The following is a 24,384-nucleotide window of genomic DNA, read 5'->3' on the forward strand; positions in this document are numbered from 1 at the left end:
GGTCTCGAACTCCTGACCTCAAGTGATCTGCCCACCTTGGCCTCCCAAAGTGCTGGGATTACAGGCGTGAGCCACCGCGACTGGCCTTTTTTGTTTGATTTTTGTGATGGGCCCAGCCTCACATGACTGTTTCATGTAATAAATTTATTTATGCATCTTAAGTTACATTATTTCTTCTCTAATACGTTTATATAGTTGCCAAACTGTTTCTTTTCATCTTTCTCATGCTTAGGCAGTTCTGCCTAGTATGGGAGATTTCTTTATTCTCTTTCCTCTGAATCTCAAAGAGATTCTAGCCGGTTTTCTTTAGGGAGTGGTAGGAGGTGAGATAAACTGAGATAAGTACAGTACATGCTTCCTGGACTCTGCTCTCTCTTCGCTTAAAAAATTATTTTATTTAATTGGTGTGTAACTGATTATATATTTTCAGTGTACATGTGATAATTTAATACATTTGTATAATGTATAAAGATTAAATCAAGGTAATGAGGATATCCATCACCTTAAATAACTTGTCTTTTCTTTACACTAGAAACATTTGACATATTCCCTTCTAGCTATTTTTTGTTTTTGTTTTTATTTGAGACGGAGTCTCAGCTCTGTCGCCCAGGCTGGAGCGCAGTGGTGCGATCTCGGCTCAATGGAACCTCCACCTCCCAGGTTCAAGCAGTTCTTGTGCCCCAGCCTTCCAAGTAGCTGGGATTACAGGTGCGTGACACCACACCCGGCTAATTTTATCGTTTTTAGTAGAGATGGGATTTCACCATGTTGGCCAGGTTGGTCTTGAACGCCTGAGCTCAAGTTATCCACCTGCCTCTGTCTCCCAAAGTGCTGGGATTACAGGCGTGAGCCACCATGCCCGGACCCTTCTAGTCATTTTGGAATGTATAGTATTTCTTGTTATTTTGTTAACTGTCTTGAGAAGCTGTCTGCCATATGACTGAGGGGGCGTGTCTTTCATTCTAGGCTCCAGATTGCTGCCCTGTCGTGGGAGAATTTTTCATTCTCAATTCAGTGTAGCCCATCACACTTCACTTCCATCAGAGAGGCTCAGCCGGTTGCTGTCTTCTCTTTCATCCATTTCTTCCCAGCTGCTGTTTCTCTTCCTTCTTATCCAGAGGAGGGAATAAGATAAGAATATCTGCGGTTTACTTCCTCCAGATTTGGAACGTTGGTGGGAGGTCTGAGATCCTGTCGACTTCCCGTTGTGAGGGTCAGGAGCAGCTCCGGTGCTGAGTCTCCTTCCTCCTCAGCTGTCTGGAGTTTTTCCCCCAGGACCACCAGGCTTCAAGTTGACAATCCCTTTTCTTGTTTGGCTGCTTCACAGATTTTTTTCTCTTTCCATAGCTTTTTTTCATTCTTGGTAGCTTTTGCTATTTTACATGTTTTAAAAAATGTATTTTAGGCTGGACGTGGTGGCTCATACCTGTAATCCCCACACTTTGGGAGGCAGAGGCGGGCGGATCAGGAGTTTTAGACCAGCCTGGCCAAAATGGTGAAACCTCATCTCTACTAAATATACAAAAATTAGCTGGGCGTGTTGGCACATGCCTTTAAATCCCAGCTACTTGGGAGGCTGAGACAGGATAATTGCTTGAACCTGGGAGGCGGCAGTTGCAGTGAGCCAAGATCATACCACTGCACTCCATCCTGGGTGACAGTGAGACTCCGTGTCAAAAAAAAAAGTGTTTTATTATGTGTCAGTGGAGGAAAATGCTGTGATTTAATTTCATATTGCCATCTTCCCCCAGAAATACCTTGTTTGGTTTTTGGTTTGGAAATCCCTGGTGTTAATTTTCTGTTTCTGCATCTGATTAGTTCAGGTTTCCATTAGGGCATGGAATGCTTTTTTTTTCTAAGTACTGTACTGTATTTTGTCAAGTTTGTTAAAAGAGAAACTTCAGACAAGATAAACTTAGGGTTTATTTGAGCATTAAAGGATTCATGAACCTGGCAGCACTCAACATGGGTAGAGGGGCCGAGAGCTGCTCCATGGGTGTGGGCAGTGAGCTTTTGTAGCAGAAGTAAAGAATTGCAGAAGTAAAGAAATTACTTGATTGGCTACAGTTAGGCGTTTGCCTCATTTGATTATGTTCCAGTGAGAGGTTTCTGTGTAGCCAATAGGCTGGTTGACTGTGATTGGTTGAAACTCATTCAGAATTAAATATCCTCTAAGGTCATTTTCAGTTTTCTTTTGTGAGACTTCAGGGTACAGAAACAACCACAGGCTAATGGCCACCTGCTTAGAGTGCCTTAACAAGTTGAAACTGATTATTATATTAAATATAGTGCAAAGTTTGGAACTCTGCAACTGTGACAGATTCATAGAAAATAGGCTCCTATTGTTGCCCACCTGTTGTTGTACATGATCCTCTAGCTATGGAATTTACTAAGCGAAATAAAATTAGAAACCAATTTTAATAATCCTACTGGCTGCAGGAAAGGAGGGTATACCATTAATTATGGGAGGTTGGCTTGCTCTGTTTCCCACAGAGCACCTAACTGTGGGGGATTAAGGAAGGTCGTTGGGCAGAGTGACCGCTCTCCACTTGTGGAATATTTTGATATGGACTCTCCTGTAATGTTTCTTTTGTTTGTTTGTTTATTTTTGAGATGGAGTCTCACTCTGTCACCCAGGCTGGAGTGCAGTGGCATGATCTCAGCTCACTGCAACCTCCGCCTCCCGGATTCAAGCGATTCTCCTCCCTCAGCCTCCTGAGTAGCTGGGACTACAGGCACGTGCCACCACGCCCAGCTAATTTTTTTTGTGCATTTTTAGTAGAGATGGGGTTTCACTGTGTTAATCAGGATGATCTCGATTTCCTGACCTCGTGATCCACCCGTCTCAGCCTCCCAAAGTGCTGGGATTACGGGTGTGAGCCACCACTCCCAGCTGTTTTTGTTTTGTTTTTTGAGATGGAGTCTTGTTCTGTTGCCCAGGCTGGAGTTCAGTGGCACGATGTCTGCTCACTGCGACCTCTGCCTCCCAGGTTCAAGCGATTCTCCTACCTCCGCCTCCTGAGTAGCTGGGATTACAGGCACGAGCCGCCGCTCCCTGCTAATTTTTGTATTTTTAGTAGAGATGGGGTTTCACCATGTTGGCCAGGCTGGTCTTGAACTCCTAGCCTCAAGTGATCTGCCCACGTTGGACTCCCAAGATACTGGTGTTACAGGCCTGAGCCATCGTGCCTGGCCCTTACCTCTCACTTTAAATGAAGAGTGTCTATAGCTGCCAGGTGCACATAAAATATCCATGTTTCATGCTTTACCAGTTTTATTACCCAGCTGATAAATTCAGACTTTCAGAGAGGTTTAGGTTGACCAGGTGAGTTGTTTAAAATTGCTGCCAGCATCTTTTGTAACTGTCTTAAAAATCAGTTTCATATAGAGAAGGTTTTTGAAATGTCTTTGTCTAATCCCCACATGGTTAAGGAGGGGTTAAGGCCAAGTGCTGTATCCTTAACATGGGTTATATAATAGGAAGCAATCTGAACTTAAGGTGTTTTTTGTTGTTGTTGTTGTTTTAATGAAAAGTTAATGTCCTCATTATGGAAAATTTGATACATTTGAAAAGAATACAGAAGAAAAAGTCAACCTTAATCCCACCATCTACAGATAATTGCTGTTTAGGATTTAAAAAGATATCTCCTCCTAGTTTGATTTTCTGTGCATCTATTTACAGTGTCATAGTTTATATATACACTTTCGTACTTCGTTTTTATACTAGGGCTTCTTAACAGTCGCACTCCTGAATTTGAGGTAGGATGATTCCTTGTCCCGGGGGTCTGTCCTGTGTATTTTAGGATGTTCAGCAGCATCTCTGGCCTCTACTAGCCATCACCCCCTGTTCTGTGAAGGGCCGTATATGCAAAATGACCCGCAAACACTGAAGGAGCTGCGAAACCAATGAATGAGGGAGACAAATCCAGTTTGTCAGTAGAGGGTGATTTTACAGACAGAAGCATAGTTTGGGGCAGCAGTAAGACAGGGAAAGGCCTGCATTCTTACTCCCAGACCCAGGGCTAATCTATCATAGGGAAAGGGTGTATGTGCTTTGTGCAGGACAATTGAAGGCAGCCTTCCAGAACATGCAAGAATGCTGTGTGTCACAGCCTGTTATTTGTGTAATAGCATCAATGTTGCTTGGATATCAGGGCAGGATTTATGGCGAGTACATGTTCTTACACTAAGGACTGTAAATAAAGCAGGAATCAGGAGGTATCCCTGAGACCAGGGTTGAGCAGAAGTCAACATGGTAGATTAGCATCCAAGATGGAGTCACTTTGGTCTCCACCTTGGCCCCAAGTTGTGACAACCAAAAATGTCTCTAGATATTGCCAAATGTCTTGGGTGGGGGCTAAAATCACCGCTAGTTTAGAACTGCTATTTTATATTTAGTTTTATGACATAAGTACTTCCTCCATGTTATTACAGATTGAGTAAGCATAATTTTTAGTGGCCATGTAATATTCCATTGTGGATATCATCTTCAGTCTTACATTGAGAACAGTGACCTTGGCTGGCTTTAGTACATAGAGCTTTGCAAAATCATTCTATGACCAGGCAGGTATAATATTCCATAATCTACTGGTGGGAGTGTTTTTTAAATTGTGGTAAAAGTATAGAAAATATGCCATCTTCATCATTTTTAGATGTGCAGTTTAGTAACATTAGGAATATTCACATTGTTGTACCACCACACTCCATAAGCGATGTATTTACTAGTGAATGCACCAAGTCATGATTGGTTGTTTTTATTTTTATTTTCACTTTCTGGTTCTTTTAATTTTTTTTTATTAACCCTTATCTATGTGATGGAATGTTTTTCTTTTTATTTTCTTTTTAATAAACAGCTTTACCTTGAAGATATGCTTGTTTTTGTTGAAGAACATAAGAATAGTTTTTAAAAAAGTATTGCAAACAGTAAGTGAATACCTTGTAAATTAAGTGCACACTTTATACTTTTTTTTTTTTTTGAGACAGAGTCTCCTGTCACCCAGGCTGGAGTGCAGTGGCGTGATCTCAGCTCACTGCAGCCTTTGCCTCCTGGGTTCAAGCGATTCTTATGCCTCAGCCTTATATAATACAGTTTCATAAACTATTTTGTATACTATTTTAGATCCCACTGTTTGGAATCATGTCATCAGATTCTGCAGATCCTTTCTACTGGATGAGAGTTATTCTGGCTTCCAATAGAGGTATGCGTGTCTTTTCTGTCTCCACACTCCTACTCACAGCAAACAGATGGAAACATGTGGATTAGCAATGAGTTTTCAATGTCTACAGGGAGGGGGAGGATATCATTGCCTAGAAAAGCCTAGTATGTAGATAATGACAACACCATGTGATTATTGTAATCATAGAGAAATCTGTTCTTGGGTTTTCATGGACTGGAAAACCCTGATCTTCAGTGTCAAAGAAGGTGATGTCCAGATAACATTGGAATTGGAGTCCAGGTGGGGCGCCGTGGCTCACCCCTGTAATCCCAGCACTTTGGGAGGCCAAGGTGGGCAGATCACCTGAGCTCAGGAGTTTGAGACCAGCCTGGCCAACATGGTGAAACCCCGTCTCTACTAAAAATAGAAAAATTAGCCAGGTGTGGGTATGCACCTGTAATCCCAGCTACTCAGGAGGCTGAGGCAAGAGAATCGCTTGAACCTGGGAGATGGAGGTTGCAGTGAACTAAGATCGCATCACTGCAATCCAGCCTGGGTAACAGAGTAAGACTCTGCCTCCAAAAAAAAAAAAAAAAAAAAAGGGAGTCCAGTGTGTGAGCCAATGGGGGAGCTCAGCTGGAGCTGAGCCTGAAGCCTCAAGCAGCATGGTTCATCTGGGAAATTGTGGCTGAGGATGCTGGACAGTGAGACTAGCAAGGGGTACGACCAGTCGTGAGGTTTCTTACATTTAGGAACAGTGGTTGCCTCTTTTTTGGAAACACTTTTTTCAGGTGATCCTCCCACTTCAGCCTCCTGAGTAGCTGGGACTACTGGTGCGTGCCACAATGCCTGGCTAATTTTTGTAGTTTTGTAGAGATGAGGTTTTGCCATGTTGCCTAGGCTGGTCTTGAACTCCTGGGTTCATGCCATCCTCCCTCAAAGTGCTGGGATTACAGGTGTGAGCCACTGCACCCAGCCTGGACACACTTTCAATCAATGGCAGATTTTTTTTTGATGTTTTTAGGTTATAAAGGTAATATTGATTTATTATTTTAAAAATGCACTAGCAATTTATATACAGATTTATATGAAGCTGAAAAGAAAAGTGTCACTTCTGAGGGGAGCTCTGGAGGAGTTGGTAGATTGGTGACTATCCATTGAGGCCTTTTCTTTGCACATACATTCACCTACATATATCTATATACTTCTTATAACTCAAAAGTAAGATGTCCTGTATATACTATTCTGCTACTTTGTTTACTTAATATCTTACATGAGCTATTAATGGCCATGTTATTATTCCATTATAAGGATACGCCGTGATTTATTTGATCATTCATTCAACAAATACTTACTGAATTCATACTGTGTGTCAGGCTTTGTGCAAGGTGCCGAGATTAGAGCAGTGAACAAGACAATGTCCCAGTTGTCATGGAGTTGATATTTGCTGTTTGGGGAGGTACCTGGGGTGGGGAAGGTGCTCTAGGAAGGTGATCTTTGAAGACAGATGCAGGAAGTGAGAGAGGAGGCCACATGAAGACCTGAGGGAGGCACATTCTAGGGAAGAGCCAGTGCAAAGGCCCTGAGGTGAGCCTGTGCTTGGTGTGTTCAAAGATCATTGAGGAGGGGCCGGGCGCAGGGGCTCACGCCTGTGATCCCAACACTTTGGGAGGCTGAAGCGGGCAGATCACTTGAGGTCAGGAGTCCGAGACCAGCCTGGGCAACAAAGTGAGACCCCATCTCTACTAAAATCACAAAAATTAGCCAGGCGTGGTCGTGTGTACTGTGGTCCCAGCTACTTGGGAGGCTGAGGTGGGAGGATGGCTTGAGCCTGGGAGGAAGAGATTGCAGTGAGCCGAGATCACGCCACTGCACTCTAGCCGGGGTGACACAACCAGACCCTGTCTCAAAAAAAAAAGGAACGTTGAGGAGGTGAGTGTGGGGTGGAAGAAACGAAAGAAGAGGGAGGAGTGATGGGACCTGATGTTGCAGATGTATCTAAGTCAGATCATGAAGGGCTTGGAGACCGCTGGATGGAGCACATTTTAAGGAAGATGGGAAACTTCTGCAGGCCACTAGGTTCCTTTCTTGTCATATATTACGTTTTTTCCCCCCAATTTTATATCATTATAAAGAATGCTACAATGAAGGCTATCACACCGTTCTGTAACTTGTTGATAGAATGAATTTCTAGAAGTTCAACTGTTGGGTCACAAGATAGGCACACTGAAATTTTTGATAGAGAAAGCTAAATTATCTTCCAAAACAGTTGTTTGATTTTACACTCTCAGTGACAGTATATGAGAATGACCATTTCTCTTTCAACACTGGATATTATTAGTATTTTAGTCTTTGTTAGTCAGACAGGTAAAAGCTGGCATCAGTTATTTAATTTTGATTTCTTTATAGATTGGTGAGTTTGAACATTGTTTTCCGTTTTTATGGAACATTTGTATTTCTTCTATAAGTGGAGTTTTATTAGTGTGTTAGATTCCTTTTGTTATAAGTAATAGGAAACTAGATGCTTTCGTAGTCCGTAGATGTGATGATTGGATCTTCACGTTCGTGTGTGAGATGTGCCTCTCTCCAGCCTTGTTAGGATGTTGGGACATTACCCATCTGACATGAAAAGAAAAAAGAAAAAACATTGTTTTAAATAAAGGAGAAAAATTAAGGAATAGGAAATCACTGACTAGCTTAAACAGAAACATGATACTTACTGGAAGGATACTGGTTATTTTTTGGAATCTAAAGTGGAGATGAACAGCTAAGCCCCAGGAAGAGGGGGAGCCAGGCCAGCCCTTAGGCCTCAGCAGCAGGGATTGGTGAGCATTTTCCATTCTCTGTGCGATTCAGCTCCACACTCCCAGATTTATTTTATTTTATTTTATTTTATTTTTAAACCAAATTTCGCTCTTGTTGCCCAGGCTGGAGTGCAATGGTGCGATCTTGGCTCACTGCAACCTCCACTTCTCAGGTTCAAGCGATTTTCCTGCCTCAGCCTCCTGAATAGCTGGGATTACAGGCACAAGCCACCATGCCCCGCTAATTTTTTTATTTTTAGTAGAGATGGGGTTTCACCATATTGGCCAGGCTGGTCTTGAATTCCTGACCTCAGGTGATCCACCTGCCTTGGCCTCCCAAAGTGCTGGGATTACAGGTTTGAGTCACTGTGCCTGGCCCCAGGTTATTTGTTTAAAATTCCAGATGCCCAGGGTTCTCACCAGGCAGGATCAGCTTCAGTTAGACTTCCGGGGTTGCACGGTACAGGTTTGGATGCTGGGCGCCTACTCCTGTGCTGCATTTTCCTGAGAAAGCTTCAGCAGGAGCAGACACATCATGTATGTGCTGTTTCCTGTTTAAATTGTTTTTTTCCTTTTTTTTTTTTTTTTTTTTTTTTTTGAGACGGAGTCTCACTCTGTCACCCAGGCTGGAGTGCAGTGGCGCGATGTCAGCTCACTGCAAGCTCCGCCTTCCGGGTTCACGCCATTCTCCTGCCTCAGCCTCCTGAGTAGCTGGGACTACAGGTGCCCGCCACCACGGCCGGATAATTTTTTGTATTTTTTAGCACAGGTGGGGTTTCACCATGTTAGCCAGGATGGTCTTGATCTCCTGACCTTGTGATCCGCCCGCCTCAGCCTCCCAAAGTGCTGGGATTACAGGTGTGAGCCACCGCGCCCAGCCAGTTTGTTCACTTTGTAATTGATTTGTAAGAGCTCTTTGCATATGAGAGATAAGAACTTTTTGTCATTTGTGTTTAATTTTTTTTTATTCTTTTGGGACAGGCTCTTGCTCTGTTGCCCAGGCTGGAGTGCAGTGGTGCAAACAGCTCACTGCAGCCTTGACCTCTTGGGCCAAGTGATACTCCTGCCTTATCCTCCCATGTAGCTGGGACCACAACCGGGCACCACCATGTCTGACTAGTATTTTAATTTTTTGTAGAGACAGCGTCTCACTTTGTTGCCTCGGCTGCTCTCAAACTCCTGGTCTCAAGTGATCTGCCTGCCTCAGCTTCCTAAAGTGTTGGGATGACAGGCGTGAGCCACCGTGTCTGCCTTAATAGTTTTATTTTAACCATTATGCTGCCTTTTGCCACGTGGAAGTTTTGTAGTTGTATCTAATCATATCTTCCATCTTTTCCTTTGTGGCTTCTAGATTTTTTGCCATGCTTAGAAAGACTTTCTTCCCCAAGATGATAAGCTACTGACCCATATTTCCTTCTAGTATTTTTGTCATTTATCCTTTATGTTTAAATTTTCTATACATGGAGGCTGGGCACAGTGGCTCATGCCTGTAATGCCTGCATTTTGGGAGGCCGAGGAGGGCAGATTACTTGAGGTCAGGAATTTGAGACCTGACTGGCCAATGTAGTGAAACCCCGTCTCTACCAAAAATACAGAAATTAGCTGGGCATGGTGGCTCACGCCTGTAATCTCAGGTACTCGGGAGGCTGAGGCAGGAGAATCGCTTGAATCCAGGAGGTGGAGGTTGCAGTGAGCCAAGATCGTGCCATTGTACTCCAGCCTGGGTGACAGTGAGACTCTGTCTAAAAAAAAAAAAAAAACAAAAAATTTCTATACATGTAGCATTTGTTTTGATGTGAGGCATGAGGCATGAGGTAAGGAATCTAGGTTTAATTTCCTAAAAATGGCCAATTTTTTTGCCAAGGTCCATTTTTTTCTCTACTGATTTGAAATGCCATATTTCTTATATCAAATATTCATTAAGGCTTGATTAAGTCTATTTCTGGACTAGAGCTATTTGCAATAATACATTTTGGTGATCTAACTTAAGAAATCTAGCTAATGTCTTTTTTTTTTTTTTTTGAGACAGAGTCTCGCTCTGTCACTCAGGCTGAAGTAAGTGCAGTGGCACGGTCTCGGCTCACTGCAACCTCTGCCTCCCAGGTTCAAGCGAGTCTTCTGCCTCAGCTTCCCGAGTAGCTGGGACTACAGGCGCCCACCACCACGCCCGGCTAATTTTTGTATTTTTAGTAGAGACAGGTGTATTTTTAGTAGAGACGGGGTTTCACCATATTGGCTAGGCTGGTCTCAAACTCCTGACCTCATGATCCGCCCACCTCGTCCTCCCAAAGTGCTGAGATTACAGGCGTGAGCCACCATGCCCGGCCATTTTTTTTTTTTTTTTTTTTGAGACAGAATTTCGCTCTTGTTGCCCAGGCTGGAGTGCAATGGCGGGATCTTAGCTCACCGCAACCTCCACCTCCCGGGTTCAAGCAATTCACCTGTCTCAGCCTCCCAAGTAGCTGGGATTACAGGCATGCACCATCATGCCCGGATACTTTTGTATTTTTATTAGAAATGGGGTTTCTCCATGTTGGTCAGGCTGGTCTCGAACTCCTGACCTTAGGTGATCTACACGCCTTGGCCTCCCAAAGTGCTGGGATTACAGGTGTGAGCCACCACACCCGGCTTTTTTTTTTCTTTGAGATGGAGTCTCACTCTTTCGCCAGGTTGGAGTGCAGTGGTGCGATCTTGGTTCACTGCAACCTCCAACTCCTCGGTTCAAGGGATTCTCCTGCCTCAGCCTCCCGAGTAGCTGGGACTACAGGCGCACGCCACCACACCCGGCCAATATTTGTATTTTCAGTAGAGACGGCCAGGATGGTCTCAATCTCCTGACCTCAGGTGATGTGTTGGCCTTGGCTTCCCAAAGTGCTGGGATTACAGGCGTGAGCCACCACGCCTGGCCAATAAATCTATCTAATGTCTTAAACACTAAAACATGTTTTTATTTTTTACTATTGAGGAAGTATCTGAGACGACATCAAAAATCCCCCTTAGGGTGGACTATTTTCTCACATGAAGGCCACCTTTTCAGGATTTATGAAAACAGGATTGAAGGGAGTGATGTGACAGAGTGGCCCAGGAAAAGTCTTGGCACTGTAGAATTACTTGATTCCATACCTTCCTTATACAGTTAGCATATTTGATTTTCTCATTTCTCCCTATAAATTCTTTTTTTTTTTGGTTTGTTTTTGAGACGGAGTCTCACTCTGTTGCCCGGGCTGGAGTGCAGTGGCGCAATCTCGGCTTACTGCAACCTCTGCCTTCCAGGTTCAAGCGATTCTCCTGCCTCAGACTCCTGAGTAGCTGGGATTACAGGTGCCCGCCACCACACCTGGCTAATTTTTGTATTTTTAGTAGAGACGGGGTTTCTCCATGTTGTCCAGTTGGTCTCGAACTCCTGACCTCAGGTGATCCACACACCTCGGCCTCCCAAAGTGTGGGGACTGCAGGCGTGAGCCACTGTGCCAAGCCTATAGTACTTTTTAGTCAGGGCATTGCTGCAGGATTGTGTTAATAAATGAGAACTTTTCTTAGCAATTAGTGTTTAAGAAATGAAAATTTGCTTGTTAAAATTTACACGTGTGTTTCAGTTGAGGTAATTAGGGAGTGCGACACCTCTAAATCAGTTTGTATCGTGTACAGCAAACATTGCACACTTCTCTCCCCTTCCTTTCCAGGAACTTTAATGGAATTGGGTATCTCCCCAATTGTAACATCTGGTTTGATTATGCAGTTGTTAGCTGGAGCCAAAATCATTGAAGTTGGAGATACGCCGAAAGATAGAGCTTTATTCAATGGAGCCCAGAAACGTGAGCATTAATGCAATTAAAGAGCATTTTCCAAATTTGAGAGTGCTCGTGGTGAAGATGTTTTCTCTAGTCTTTTCTTGTTTTTGGTGGTAAGCGTGCTCTCCTTTCCCCCCAACTTTCATCAGTGTTTGGTATGATCATTACCATTGGGCAAGCCATTGTGTATGTCATGACGGGGATGTACGGGGACCCTGCAGAAATGGGTGCCGGGATCTGTCTCCTAATCATCATTCAGGTAAGAAATCCTATGTTTTCCTATGCAGATAACAAAACAGTTTGATTCCTTTTTCCTTTTCTAACCATTCTTTAGGTGATTGGCTTATTCATTTTCTTACTTTTGAATTATTTAATTCTAGTATTTTGATCACTGAAGTGATACGTGTAAAATTTTTTTAAAACCTTCTGTCACCGTGATGTGTTCAAGTTGTGTTGACGTGAAAAATTCAAATTTATTCTAATAGCTTCATAACTGCACAATACAAAGAATTATGGATCAATTGTATTTTATTGATTCTTGAGATACACATTTGTCACATTTTGATGTCTCTAGAATCAGGATGTTTTTGTACAGTAAACCGTGCCTTCCACTTGCGGTCTGCCAGGAGGCAGTCATGGTGGTGTCACTGCCTGTGCGTGTGTCAGCCTGTTCAGGTCATGCTGACCTTAGTTGGCTGAGTGTGTTCTTCACAGAATGGGTGTTTGAGTTCAATCGCTGTCTAAAGGTGTTCAGAAAATCTGTTGTGATTTGTTATTGAAATGAAAGTTATTGTTTGTGTATAGAAGGGCAAGCTAGATGATAAATATCTACCACTAGGTCTAAAATACGTTTTTGTAAGTAGAAAATTAAAATTCTTTGCAATAAGGTATTGTGTCATAAGTTAATTGGCAGTATTCTTTTCTTAGTAGTACACAAAATAATGATGTTTTAAATGGTAATATCTTGGAGTCAGTGAAACACTGTTTATACACACATAAATATATTCCATGCGTTTTTAAATGGATGCTTAGCAATGGAATTTTTAAAGGTCAACATAATTAGCAGTGTCCTAAGTATCTTTTTTTTTTTTTTGAGACGGAGTCTCACTCTGTTGCCCGGGCTGGAGTGCAGTGGCACGATCTCAGCTCACTGCAGCCTCCGTCTCCCGTGTTCAAGCAATTCTCCTGCCTCAGCCTCCTGAGTAGCTGGGCTTACAGGTGCCTGCCACCACGCCCAGCTAATTTTTTGTATTTTTAATAGAGACGGGGGTTTCACCATGTTGGCCAGGCTGGTGTTGAACTCCTGACCTCGTGATTCGCCCGCCTCGGCCTCCCAAAGTGCTGGGATTACAGGCGTGAGCCACTGCGCCCGGCCCTAAGTATCTTAAAGTATGTTAAGTTTGGAAGCTATTTCTCTATTGTACAATCCTTAAAAACCATTTAGATAAATTACCCAAGAACAGATCATACTTAAGTTATCTTTCTTGTGTTTTGAAAAGAAGTTTGCTGAAGTTAATAAACAATGGGTATCTGGAGTCCTGATTTTCTTGGAAATGCCTCTTCTTCACTTTATGAAATTGGGATTAGTTTAGGAAATTTTTTCTTTTTCTTTTTCTTTTTTTTTTTTGAGACACAGTCTTGCTGTGTCGCCAGGCTGAAGTGCAGTGGCACGATCTCGGCTCACTGCAACCTCCCCTTCCTGGTTTCAAGCGATTTTCCTGCCTCAGCTTCCTGAGTAGCTGGGACTACAGGCATGCGCCACCATGCCTACCTAATTTTTGTATTTTTAGTAGAGACAGGGTTTCACCATGTTGGCCAGGACGGTCTTGATCCCTTGACCTCGTGATCCACCTGCCTTGGCCTCCCAAAGTGCTGGGATTACAGGTGTGAGCCACTGTGCCCAGCCAGGTATTTTTTTCCATCTGTTCAAAAGATCAAGATCAAGCTGAGAAAAATATTTTTTAATAATCTCAAATACCAGTTTATTAATATATACATAGAAGGAAATCTGACTGTCTCAGACTGGCATGGTTGAGCATTCTGGTTTTTTTGTTTTTGTTTTTTATTTTTGAGACGGAGTTTCACTCTTGTTGCCCAGGCTAGAGTGCAATGGCGCAATCTCAGCTCGGCACGATCTTGGCTCAACACAAGCTCTGCCTCCTGGGTTCAAGCGATTCTCCTGCCTCAGCCTCCCAAAGTGCTGGGATTACAGAGCATTCTGTTTTTTAAATTAGAAATGTTATGTAGGAAGCAAAACATGATTATTTAATGAGTGTGACTTATATCCAGGAAAGTTATGCTGTTCAAGTATTTATTTAGCATTGTTAACAATAAACATGACTTTTCTAATGAGATGGAACTGTTTTGTCATTTGACCAGGGCAGGAATTTTTTTTTTCGAGACGGAGTCCTGCTCTGTCTCCCAGACTGAAGTGCAGTGGTGCAATCTTGGCTCACTGCAACCTCCGCCTCCCAGGTTCAAGCAATTCTGCCTCAGCCTCCCCGGTAGCTGGGATTACAGGGTCCTGCCACCACGTCCAGCTAGTTGTGTATTTTTAGTAGAGATGGGATTTTGCCATGTTGGCCAGGCTGGTCTTGAACTTCTGACCTTAGGTGATCCACCCGCCTCAGCCTTCCAAAATGCTGGGATTACAGGCGTGAGCCACCACGCCCGGCCCAGGGCAGGAATTTTTAATGAAAATCAGGTTATTTGGAAGCTTTCTGATCCCCAGTGTGTTCGCATTTGGTAGAAGATACGTTTCCTCAAAGAATAACTGTCAGATGTGGTGGCTCACACCTGTAATTCCAGCACTTTGAGAGGCCGAGATGGGCGGTTCACTTGAGGTCAGGAGTTTGAGACTAGTCTGGGCAACATGGTGAAACCCTGTCTCTACTAAAAACACAAAAATTTGGCCGGGTGCGGTGGCTCATACCTGTAATCCCAGCACTTTGGGAGGCCGAGGCGGGCGGATCACGAGGTCAGGAGATCGAGACCATCCTGGCCAACATGGTGAAACTCTGTCTCTACTAAAAATACAAAAATTAGCAGGGCGTGGTGGCAGGAGCCTGTAGTCCCAGCTATTTGGGAGGCTGAGGCTGAACCCAGGAGGTGGAGGTTGCAGTGAGCTGAGATTGCGCCACTGCACTCCAGCCTGGCGACAGAGCGGGACTCCGTCTCAAAAACTAAAATAAAATAAAACCACAAAAATTAGCCAGGCGTGGCGGTGTGTGCCTGTAATCCCAGCTACTAAGGAGGCTGAGGCAGGAGAATCGCTTGAACTCTGGAGTCGGAGTTTGCAGTGAGCCGAGGTCACACCACTGCACTCCAGCCTGGGCGACAGAGTGAGACTCTGTCTCAAAAAAAAAAAAAGGTTAACTTTGTCTTTGTCTTTATTTGTCCATTTACAAATCACTTGATTGGCAAATTTACAGCCCTTGGGAATTAGGGAAAGAGGCGCATTGGATGGGGAGAGATGATATTCTGGAGTCTGATTTTAGTATCTTTCAGGGCTTAGGGTTTCTCTTCGTATGCTTTAGGCATTGTTGAGGGTATGGACAGGCCAATTGTTGCCTTCAGTTTTGTTTCTTTACAGCATTTTCTTTCTGCAATCCAGAGTTTAGAATAATCTTGATTTTTAGAAGACACTTAGAACTGGCATGTAGCTCGTAGAACATTATACATCAAGAAAAGCTCTCTAGTATCTTACTTAAGGATCTATTCAGATTCCTAAGGAATCTCCACTGAGCGATTCTCAGCCAGCTAGCTACAGGATTGACTTCTTACAGAGTCAGTTATGGATTGAAATTGATATAAAATAGAGTTAAGCTATTTTGCTGTTCATTTTCAGTATTCAGAAATCAGAAATACTTACAGTCCAAGAATGAAACAAGTGAAGTGGATGTACACTGATTCATTTACATGAATTCCGATACACAAATATGCGTGTTATGGCTAATTCTTCTAGTGTTAATGTATAAAGAGGGGTGTCATGTTTGATTGTAGGTGGGCAGTGACCCATTGGTGTCTTTTCAAGGCGTTACTAACATTGAAAATATGTGGATACACTGAAGAGCTATGATTGGATCAGTGTGTTTCACCCAGAAACATAGGTTTTGAAAACTGTTTGCATGCCGTTGTGGAAGGTATTTCTCACCTTATTTGTTCATGTTTCATTCACATGGTTAGTGTTTTTCAGCTAGTGAGTTTAGAAATCTACATAGCAGGTCTTGACTAAAAATTTTAAAAAACTATTAGAGAATATCAGTGTGCATGGCACATAATAAAGGTAAGTATGTTTTGACATACTGAACAAAAGATAGTTTGACAAAACTAAGTTGTGTGTAGGTGTCGTGCAGGGTTAAAATGTTAAGTGCCATGTTTATACCAGCTCATCATACATGTCGTCCATTCCCCGTGAACACGTAGCGGTTAGGGTTCTGGTCCCATCAGTGTAGACGCTGCTGTCACTTCCTGGGTTCTCATCCCTTTTCACAGGCATGCATGATATTTACTGGCTTTTATTCCCTTAATTATAGAAACCGTTTCTCATTTCTGTATAATTTCTTCCTCCTTTTGGAAAAACCCGAGTTTAATTTTCACAGGACATATGTGAACCACTCTGTAGTCCGATGGTCACTGTTCTGAGCAGGGGGTGTGGAGAATTAGAGTTGTTTCAGAGCTGCTGTGGGACTCTGGAGAGGTCATTTCTCAAGGCCCATCACGATGCTTTCTGTGGCTGATGTTCATGGACGGCTGTTGCCTCCTGCATAGGATGGGTTTCTCTGTGATGGGGAGTCTCTGTTCACTAATTACATGATTGTGGTTAAATAGAATCGGTAGTAAGTCCTAACCTCTACATTATTTTGTCAAAATGTCGAACTTGGTTTTCAAGCAGTAAAGGATTAGCATGATCTCTCTTAGAAGTTTGGAGAATCGTACCCTTTCTCCTGCCCATTGAAACTCAGACTAAAAGCCTGTAAATAGACAAGTTAGGCTCTGTCCAACTACTGAAATGGCAGTTAAGGAGAAAAACAACACTGTGTAAGGTAAGCATGCCTAAAATGGTCTCATGTGGTTACTTTGGTCGCTCTTCCAGCAGGTGATATTGGATAAAGTGAGTACAAAATGAGGGTGGGCGGCTTGAGAGCTGGGAGGAATGGAAGTGACTTCCTCACTTCTGCCGGAGGGTGTCTTTAAAGTGGGGACATGTGTGAGGTTGGGGGCATGGAAGCATATTTTCTTCCTGTCTTGATTAGGTTATTTGAGTGCAGGGAAGGGGTCATATGACTGAGGAGGTCACTTGAAGGGCTAGGGACTGTTTTTAATTAATGCATGCTTTTACAGGAATGTCTTCTCCAAGAAGCAAGTTCAGAATTTTCAATATCCCATAAATTAAAGTCAGTATGCTTTCATTTTTAAAAACATTATGAGCTTAACCTTAACCGTCTTCAAATTTACATTCAATCTTTGTCACTATGTGTATAGAATGCATTTTTACATTGCTGCTCGAGTACGTATTTGAGTACATACTTGTGTTCTAGTTTTTTATTCTGTACACATTTTATAGAGTATACATATATATAATATATATAATGCTTTTTTCAAAGGATCAACACAGCCCTTAGACTTATCCTTTGATGGCAGTGTACATTTCCATCTTGCTATTATACCAGAATTCATCTGACTTTTTACTTCCTTGGAGGTATTTGGGATGTTTTCAGTTTCTTGCTGTCATAAATTCTAGAATACTGTGATCATTTTTTGTTTCAGTGTGCTTTTCAAACAGGCTTTATTTAAACATTGCAAAAGAAACTATTCAGATAAGTGTAAATAGACTTTAAAAGTTGAAATGTCTGCTTTATAATGCAACAGTATTTCCAGTCCTCTTACTGTTCTAGATTGGCCTGAGTAAATGAAAGCAGGCCAAAAGATGCAGTTGGTCATCACAGTGAGACTGCAACGATCAGGCCTTAATATTCAAAACGCCCCTAGCTTGGAAATAGCCAATGGTGTTCCTCTCCCCCTTTCTTGAGTTTGTTCTTGCTTCCGCTTACTTGCATTTCTTTCCCCACAGTTGTTTGTTGCTGGTTTGATTGTGCTGCTGTTAGATGAGCTGCTACAGAAGGGTTACGGCTTGGGGTCTGGGATTTCCCTCTTTATTGCCACCAACATCTGTGAGACCATTGTCTGGAAGGCCTTTAGTCCCACTACCATTAACACTGGCAGAGGTACATCGCACAGCGACTGCAACTGCACGCGTTTTGCTGGATGTGTGCTGGGAACAAACCCATCGTGTCGCAATACATGCCTAGAGCCGTTCTGGTTTGCTCTCCTAGGGGATAAGGAATGCGAATTCTTCAAAACTTAATGAGCAGAGATTTGTGGAGTAAGCAGTACTACCTCAGAGAATAGTATCAAAATTTTAGCCTCTGCTTATTTAAAATTTCAGTGGTTGCAAACAGATTTTCAAAATTTCTTTTGTTAACCTTGCTTAAGGCATTGCTGCAGAAGTCATTTATTTGACTGATTTCAGCATCCGTAGGGGGATAAAAAGGTAGTGGATTTTAGATTTTTCAAATGAAAAGACTGTTGTTCATTGAATCCACCTGGAGCACTCCTACTCTGCTGCTCTTCTAATTGGCTTTGTAATAGCACCGAAGTTTTGAAATATTTCATTCTCTCTTTCCCCTTCCTCATCTCCACTTCTAACAGATACTGTCCTAAGTGGTTAATACCTAAACTCTGATCCCAGCCTTAAGAAAACTGTAATGATGATTAATGTTCTTGGTGCGGTAAACTTCGAGGCAGGCTCGATGGAGTGACATCCGTCTCTTATTCTGACATCTCTGCTCTGCTTCGCTGCTGTTTATTTTTCCTAAAAACACTCTCCCCCTTCCCTGAAGTAAAGGAGAGGCAAATCTCTATGAATGAAATTTCGCTTTGGTAAATTTTACGTTGTATGTTTTCTTCAAGAATAGTCTCTTGAGAAAACTTCGGATTTATGCTATAAAAACATAGATTTGCCTCAATGATCTAAATATTTGTAGAACCTGCTCACATGGCTATATCATAAAGCAAACATTGGCGAATTCTTTTGACTCATATTTTCTGCTGTATACTGGACTTTCACGGTTAGTTGTTTGAGCTTTGGGACAGCTTTGGACGATGAGTCCACAGGTCGTGTCTGTCTTGATTTTACAGGTACTGAGTTTGAGGGTGCAGTCATAGCTCTGTTCCATTTGTTGGCCACCAGGACGGACAAAGTCCGAGCTTTACGGGAGGCTTTTTATCGGCAGAACTTACCCAATCTCATGAACCTCATTGCTACAGTTTTTGTGTTTGCTGTTGTTATATATTTCCAAGTAAGTATAACCTTTTCACCAAAGTAAGTGGGATGTAGATTTTTATTTTGCTCTTAAAGAGAATGCCATCTGACATGCTGTTGTTTAACAAGTCAGGGTTTAAGATCAAGGGAAATCAAATTTTGCAATTAGAGTCTCCAGACTCTGATTTTAAGGTGTGAAATATTGGAGTCTCTGTACTTTTTTTGTTTTTTGTTTCGACCCATCAGCAGGAAGCAGACGCTCGACAGTTTAAAAGGCAGAACGTCTTTGTTAGCATTGTCTTTTCTTTTCTTTTTTTTTCCTGAAACAGAGTTTTGCTCTTGTTGCCCAGGCTGGAGTGCAGTGGCGCGATCTCAGCTCACTCTAACCTCCTCTTCCCGAGTTCAGGTGATTCTCCTGCCTCAGCTTCCTGAGTAGCTGAGATTACAGGCACGTGCCACCACGCCCGGCTAATTTTTTTTTTTTTTTTTTTTTTTGAGATGGAGTCTTGCTCTGTTGCCTAGGCTGGAGTGCAATGGCGCAATCTCGGCTCACTGCAACCTCCGCCTCCTGGGTTCAAGCGATTCTGCTGCCTCAGCCTCCTGAGTAGCTGAGACTACAGGTGCATATCACCACACCCGGCTAATTTTTTTGTATTTTAGTAGAGATGGGATTTCACCACGTTGGCCAGGATGGTCTCGATCTCCTGACCTCGTGATCCGCCCGCCTCGGCCTCCCAAAGTGTTGGGATTACAGGCGTGAGCCCCTGCGCCCGGCCAGCATTGTGTTTTCATCCCCCGCACTGTTCTTTGTTTTCCCTCTCTGGTCCCTGTTCTTTTCTTAATGTGTCTGGCTCCCCCACTTACTCTCCGTTTCTTTTTTAGGGATTTCGCGTTGATCTGCCCATTAAGTCGGCCCGCTACCGAGGACAGTACAGCAGCTACCCCATCAAACTCTTCTACACCTCCAACATCCCCATCATCCTCCAGTCGGCCCTGGTGTCCAACCTGTATGTGATTTCCCAGATGCTGTCTGTTCGATTTAGTGGCAACTTTTTAGTAAATTTACTAGGACAGTGGGCCGTGAGTATTATGTTTATTTATATTATTTATAGTTTATTATAATTTGCATTTCATGGTTGTATTTTTAATGGAATGAGGTCGACATTGGAGCATTTGCTGTATTTTCAGATTCACTTACCTATATAGCAGAGTTTAGTACTTATCTGGAAGAACTGGTTAAGTGTTGCAGAAGTAAGATTGCCCAAGCGCTTTTTATTATTTTGCTCTCTAGGAAGCACTTTCACATCTCATTTGAATGACCTTTTAAGCTAAAATTGTGGTTGATTTCATAAAAGTAATTTCCTATTTTGTCATCTTATTCCAGTATTGTCTACAATAATGCTTTCTAAAAAATGCTATTTGCTGGCTGGGTGCGGTGGCTCACTCCTGTAATCCCAGGACTTTGGGAGGCTGAGGTGGGTGGATCACCTGAGGTCAGGAGTTCGAGACCAGCCTGGCCACATGGTGAAACCCCGTCTCCACTAAAAATACAAAAATTAGCCAGGCGTGGTGGCAGGTGCCTGTAGTCCCAACCATTCAGGAGGTCAAGACAGGAGAATTGCTGGAACCCAGGAGATGGAGGTTGCCGTGAGCTGAGATCACGCCACTGCACTCCAGCCTGGGCGACAGAACGAGACTCCGTCTCCAAAAAATAAAAACAAAAAATGCTATTTGCTGCTGCTAACATATGAGATACTGGACTCATCCTAACCTTTCCTATCTCCCACCCCGCCTCCAGGCCTCCTCCATTTTTCATGGTCTGAATGGCAATAAACCAGCTTGTGATGAGCTGGGCTAGAGATAGGCATGCTATTAACTAGATGGTAGAGACAGCGGTGCTGCTAGTAATATAATCCTGTACATTCTCATATACATCCCCCTGTCATAATTTTTTTTTCTTTTTTTTTTTTGAGATGGAGTCTCGCTCTGTCGCCCAGGCTGGAGTGCAATGGTACGATCTCGGCTCACTGCAAGCTCCGCCTCCCGGGTTCATGCCATTCTCCTGCCTCAGCCTCCCAAGTAGCTGGGACTACAGGCGCCCACCACCACGCCCAGATAATTTTTTGTATTTTTAGTAGAGACGGGGTTTAACTGTGTTAGCCAGGATGGTCTCGATCTCCTGACCTTGTGATCTGCCCGACTCAGCCTCCCAAATTGCTGGGATTACAGGCGTGACCCACCACACTCGGCCCATAATTTTTTCTAAAGCCATCTAGCCACGCTGTTATTGAAGCGTGAGTTACTGTGGGACTGAATTTTCATTGGTTTAAATTCTGTCACCTAACAAAGGGGTATTTTCCCTCTTAAAATTATAGATTTTAGCCAGGCGTGTTGGCTCTCATCTGTAATCCCAGCACTTTGGGAGAACAAGGAGAGAGGATAGCTTGAAGGCCAGGAGTTGGAGACCTGTCTGGGCAACATAGCGAGACACCATCTCTACAAAAAAATTTAAAAACTAGCCGGGCACAGTGTTACGTGCCTGTAGTGCTAGCTACTTGGGAGGCTGAGTTGGGAGGATTGCTTGAGCCCAGGAGTTTGAAGCTACAGTGAGCTGTGATCATACCACTGCATGCCAGCCTGGTTGACAGAGTGAGACCGTGTCTCAAAAATAATAGAATTTTAAAAGACTAATGTCCTTTATTCTTTGCCACAGTAGGTAATTCTAGAATTTGCACCCCACCAAAGAATTGTATTTTTCTGTACAGTTATTCTTGAAATATGGTGTTTATTCTGTGCATTTGTCTTAATATGCTTTTTTTTTGCATTATAAGTTATAAAGACTCATACCTTTCTGCTTTTACTGAATGTCATTTAAAAAAAAGATTTTTTTTAAGATAATAAGACAGTAACTCATATATTAGTTGAAGGGAATAGGATTCCCTTTATTCATAATACTTCTTTCCCATTCATTTAAGAGAAATGTGATGATCTCTGTTGTATTCTGGCTAATATTATATCGAGGACAGGAAAGCCAAGACACAGGAATAAGAAGAATGCTGTTTCTGCCCTCCTTAGAATAGTCCAGCAGCAGCTATTACTCTGATCAGAATGTCATAGTGATAGTGCTTTGAGTAGTTGGTCCTGTACAAATTGTGTTATGATTTTGAGTAAGATTCTTCCGAATGAGAGAATGATTGGGAGATAGTGCTTTTGATCTGGGATTAATGATTCTAGGAGCACAGTAAAGAAATCACTGGGCAGTCATCAATTCAAGAACCAGATACTGTAATCATCGCAACTAAAAATTGGTTTCTCACCCCCTATCTGTATACCCCAAAACTTTATTTAATATGAGCAAATAATGCTGTTCCTATTTCTGTAAGACTTAAGTATATAGATAAAAATCCAATTATTATAAATATTTATTAAAAGATTGCTCCTTATAACAGAAACCACATAAAGTCTAGGCAGCAAGTTAAAGTCTTATGTCAGTATTTTAGTTGATTGCATTAATATTTTCATATGGAAGGATCATTCATAGGGATCTTAATGTACTGACTGGATACTCTCATAGCTCAGAAAATTTCAGATTTTAAGTATAATCAGAGGTTGATTGTAAATGTAATCATATTCCTATTTTCAGTAATGGAAGATTTTGTAATATATTACAATTTTTAATAATGACTCAATATTTTCACAGTGTCTTGCATGTAATAGGTGTTCATCGTATAACTTTGAAGGAGTGAAGGTAGTAGACACAAAGGTACATTCTGAAACTACATAGAATGACTAGCTGTAGATGCCTTGAACTTAAAACACTGTCATTTCTGAGAAGTTTGAAGTGTCATGCAAATGTATTCCTAATTAGGTTGACCACTTGTTCTTTGTACTCCTGTTCTGTAGGATGTCAGTGGGGGAGGACCCGCACGTTCTTACCCAGTCGGAGGCCTTTGTTACTATCTTTCTCCTCCCGAGTCCATGGGCGCCATCTTTGAGGATCCTGTCCATGTCGTTGTTTATATCATCTTCATGTTGGGGTCATGTGCATTCTTCTCTAAGACATGGATTGAAGTGTCTGGTTCCTCAGCCAAAGATGTAAGTGTTTGGTTTATTTTAAAATAAAACTCTTGGCAATGCATGGTGGCGCACATCTGTAATCGTAGCACTTTGGGAGGCTGAGGCCGCTGGATCGCTTCACCTCAGGAGTTTTGAGACCAGCCTGGGCAACATAGCGAGACCCCGTCATGACTAAAAAAATACAAACAAAAATTAGCCAGGCATGGTGGTGCGTGCCTGTGGTCCCAGCTACTTGGGAAGTTGAGACGGAGCATTAACGCTTGAGTCTGGGAGGTGGAGGTTGCAGTGAGCCAAGATTGCACCACTGCACTCCAGCCTGGGTGACAGAGCGAGATCCTGTCTCAAAAAAATAAAAAAGGCCAGGCGCAGTGGTTCACGCCTGTAATCCCAGCACTTCGGGAGGCCGAGGTGGGCAGATCACAAGGGTAGGAGATCGAGACTATCCTGGTCAACATGGTAAAACCCCTTCTCTACTAAAAATACAAAAATTAGCTGGACGTGGCAGCGCATGCCTGTAATCCCAGCCACTCAGGAGGCTGAGGCAGGAGAATCGCTTGAACCTGGGAGTCGGAGGTTGCAGTGAGCTGAGATCGTGCCACTGAACTCCAGCCTGGCGACAGAGCTAGACTCCGTCTCCAAAATAAATAAATAAATAGATAAATAAAAAATTTTTTAAAAAGTAAAATAAAACTTTGTTTTTGGAAAATTCATATTTAATTGTCAAAACAGTAGTGGATACACTCCTTTATAACTTAAACTTTAATTTATACATTTTTAATGAGTCAGTGTCACCCCAACAGGCTAAAAATTGGTTCCCAAAAGGTAAAAAATTCTTAGATATTACAGTGGTTTGCAACCCTCCTGCAAAACAAAATCTTGTTTGGTAATTGAAGAAGGGTTGAGAAGCACCGGTTTCATATGGGTAGCATGGAGCGGAGGAGCACTGAAGCTTTGGTTTCCTCAGGCTTAATGCGAATGATATGACAATGCAACTTTCAGGTTATTGTATGTTACTTGTTAGTGTGTGGTGAGCACTTCGCATAGAACGTGGTAGATGTAAGCAGTGAAATGTTCCAGTTGGATTTTGAAAGTCGTTTCTCTCTCGGCAGGTAGCTAAACAGCTGAAAGAACAGCAGATGGTAATGAGGGGCCACCGAGATACCTCTATGGTTCATGAGCTTAATAGGTAAGGCTGCTAGACTGACGCCTTTATAGGCCTGTGTTGGTGTTTC

At 42.7% G+C, this 24,384-nt stretch overlaps 1 protein-coding gene and 1 non-coding gene across 4 annotated transcripts in view; both read left to right on the forward strand.

Moving 5' to 3' along the window:
* The window catches only part of SEC61A2 (SEC61 translocon subunit alpha 2), a 67,211-nt gene that overhangs the window by 11,489 nt on the left and 31,338 nt on the right, over positions 1–24,384 (forward strand). For all 3 annotated transcript variants that reach the window (XM_063780431.1, XM_016962635.4, XM_507657.9), the window contains exons 4-11: positions 5,120–5,198; positions 11,644–11,775; positions 11,901–12,010; positions 17,825–17,978; positions 18,952–19,112; positions 19,958–20,155; positions 22,979–23,170; positions 24,262–24,338. In XM_063780431.1, the coding sequence (XP_063636501.1) occupies positions 5,120–5,198; positions 11,644–11,775; positions 11,901–12,010; positions 17,825–17,978; positions 18,952–19,112; positions 19,958–20,155; positions 22,979–23,170; positions 24,262–24,338 (1,103 nt within the window). The remainder of the gene's footprint in view (positions 1–5,119; positions 5,199–11,643; positions 11,776–11,900; positions 12,011–17,824; positions 17,979–18,951; positions 19,113–19,957; positions 20,156–22,978; positions 23,171–24,261; positions 24,339–24,384) is intronic.
* LOC112204693 (small nucleolar RNA U13) lies at positions 7,678–7,781 on the forward strand. Its single transcript, XR_002938360.1, has one exon. It is a non-coding gene; the product is annotated as a small nucleolar RNA U13 (small nucleolar RNA).

Source organism: Pan troglodytes, chromosome 8 (genome assembly GCF_028858775.2).
Source record: "Pan troglodytes isolate AG18354 chromosome 8, NHGRI_mPanTro3-v2.0_pri, whole genome shotgun sequence".
Lineage (NCBI taxonomy): Eukaryota > Metazoa > Chordata > Mammalia > Primates > Hominidae > Pan > Pan troglodytes.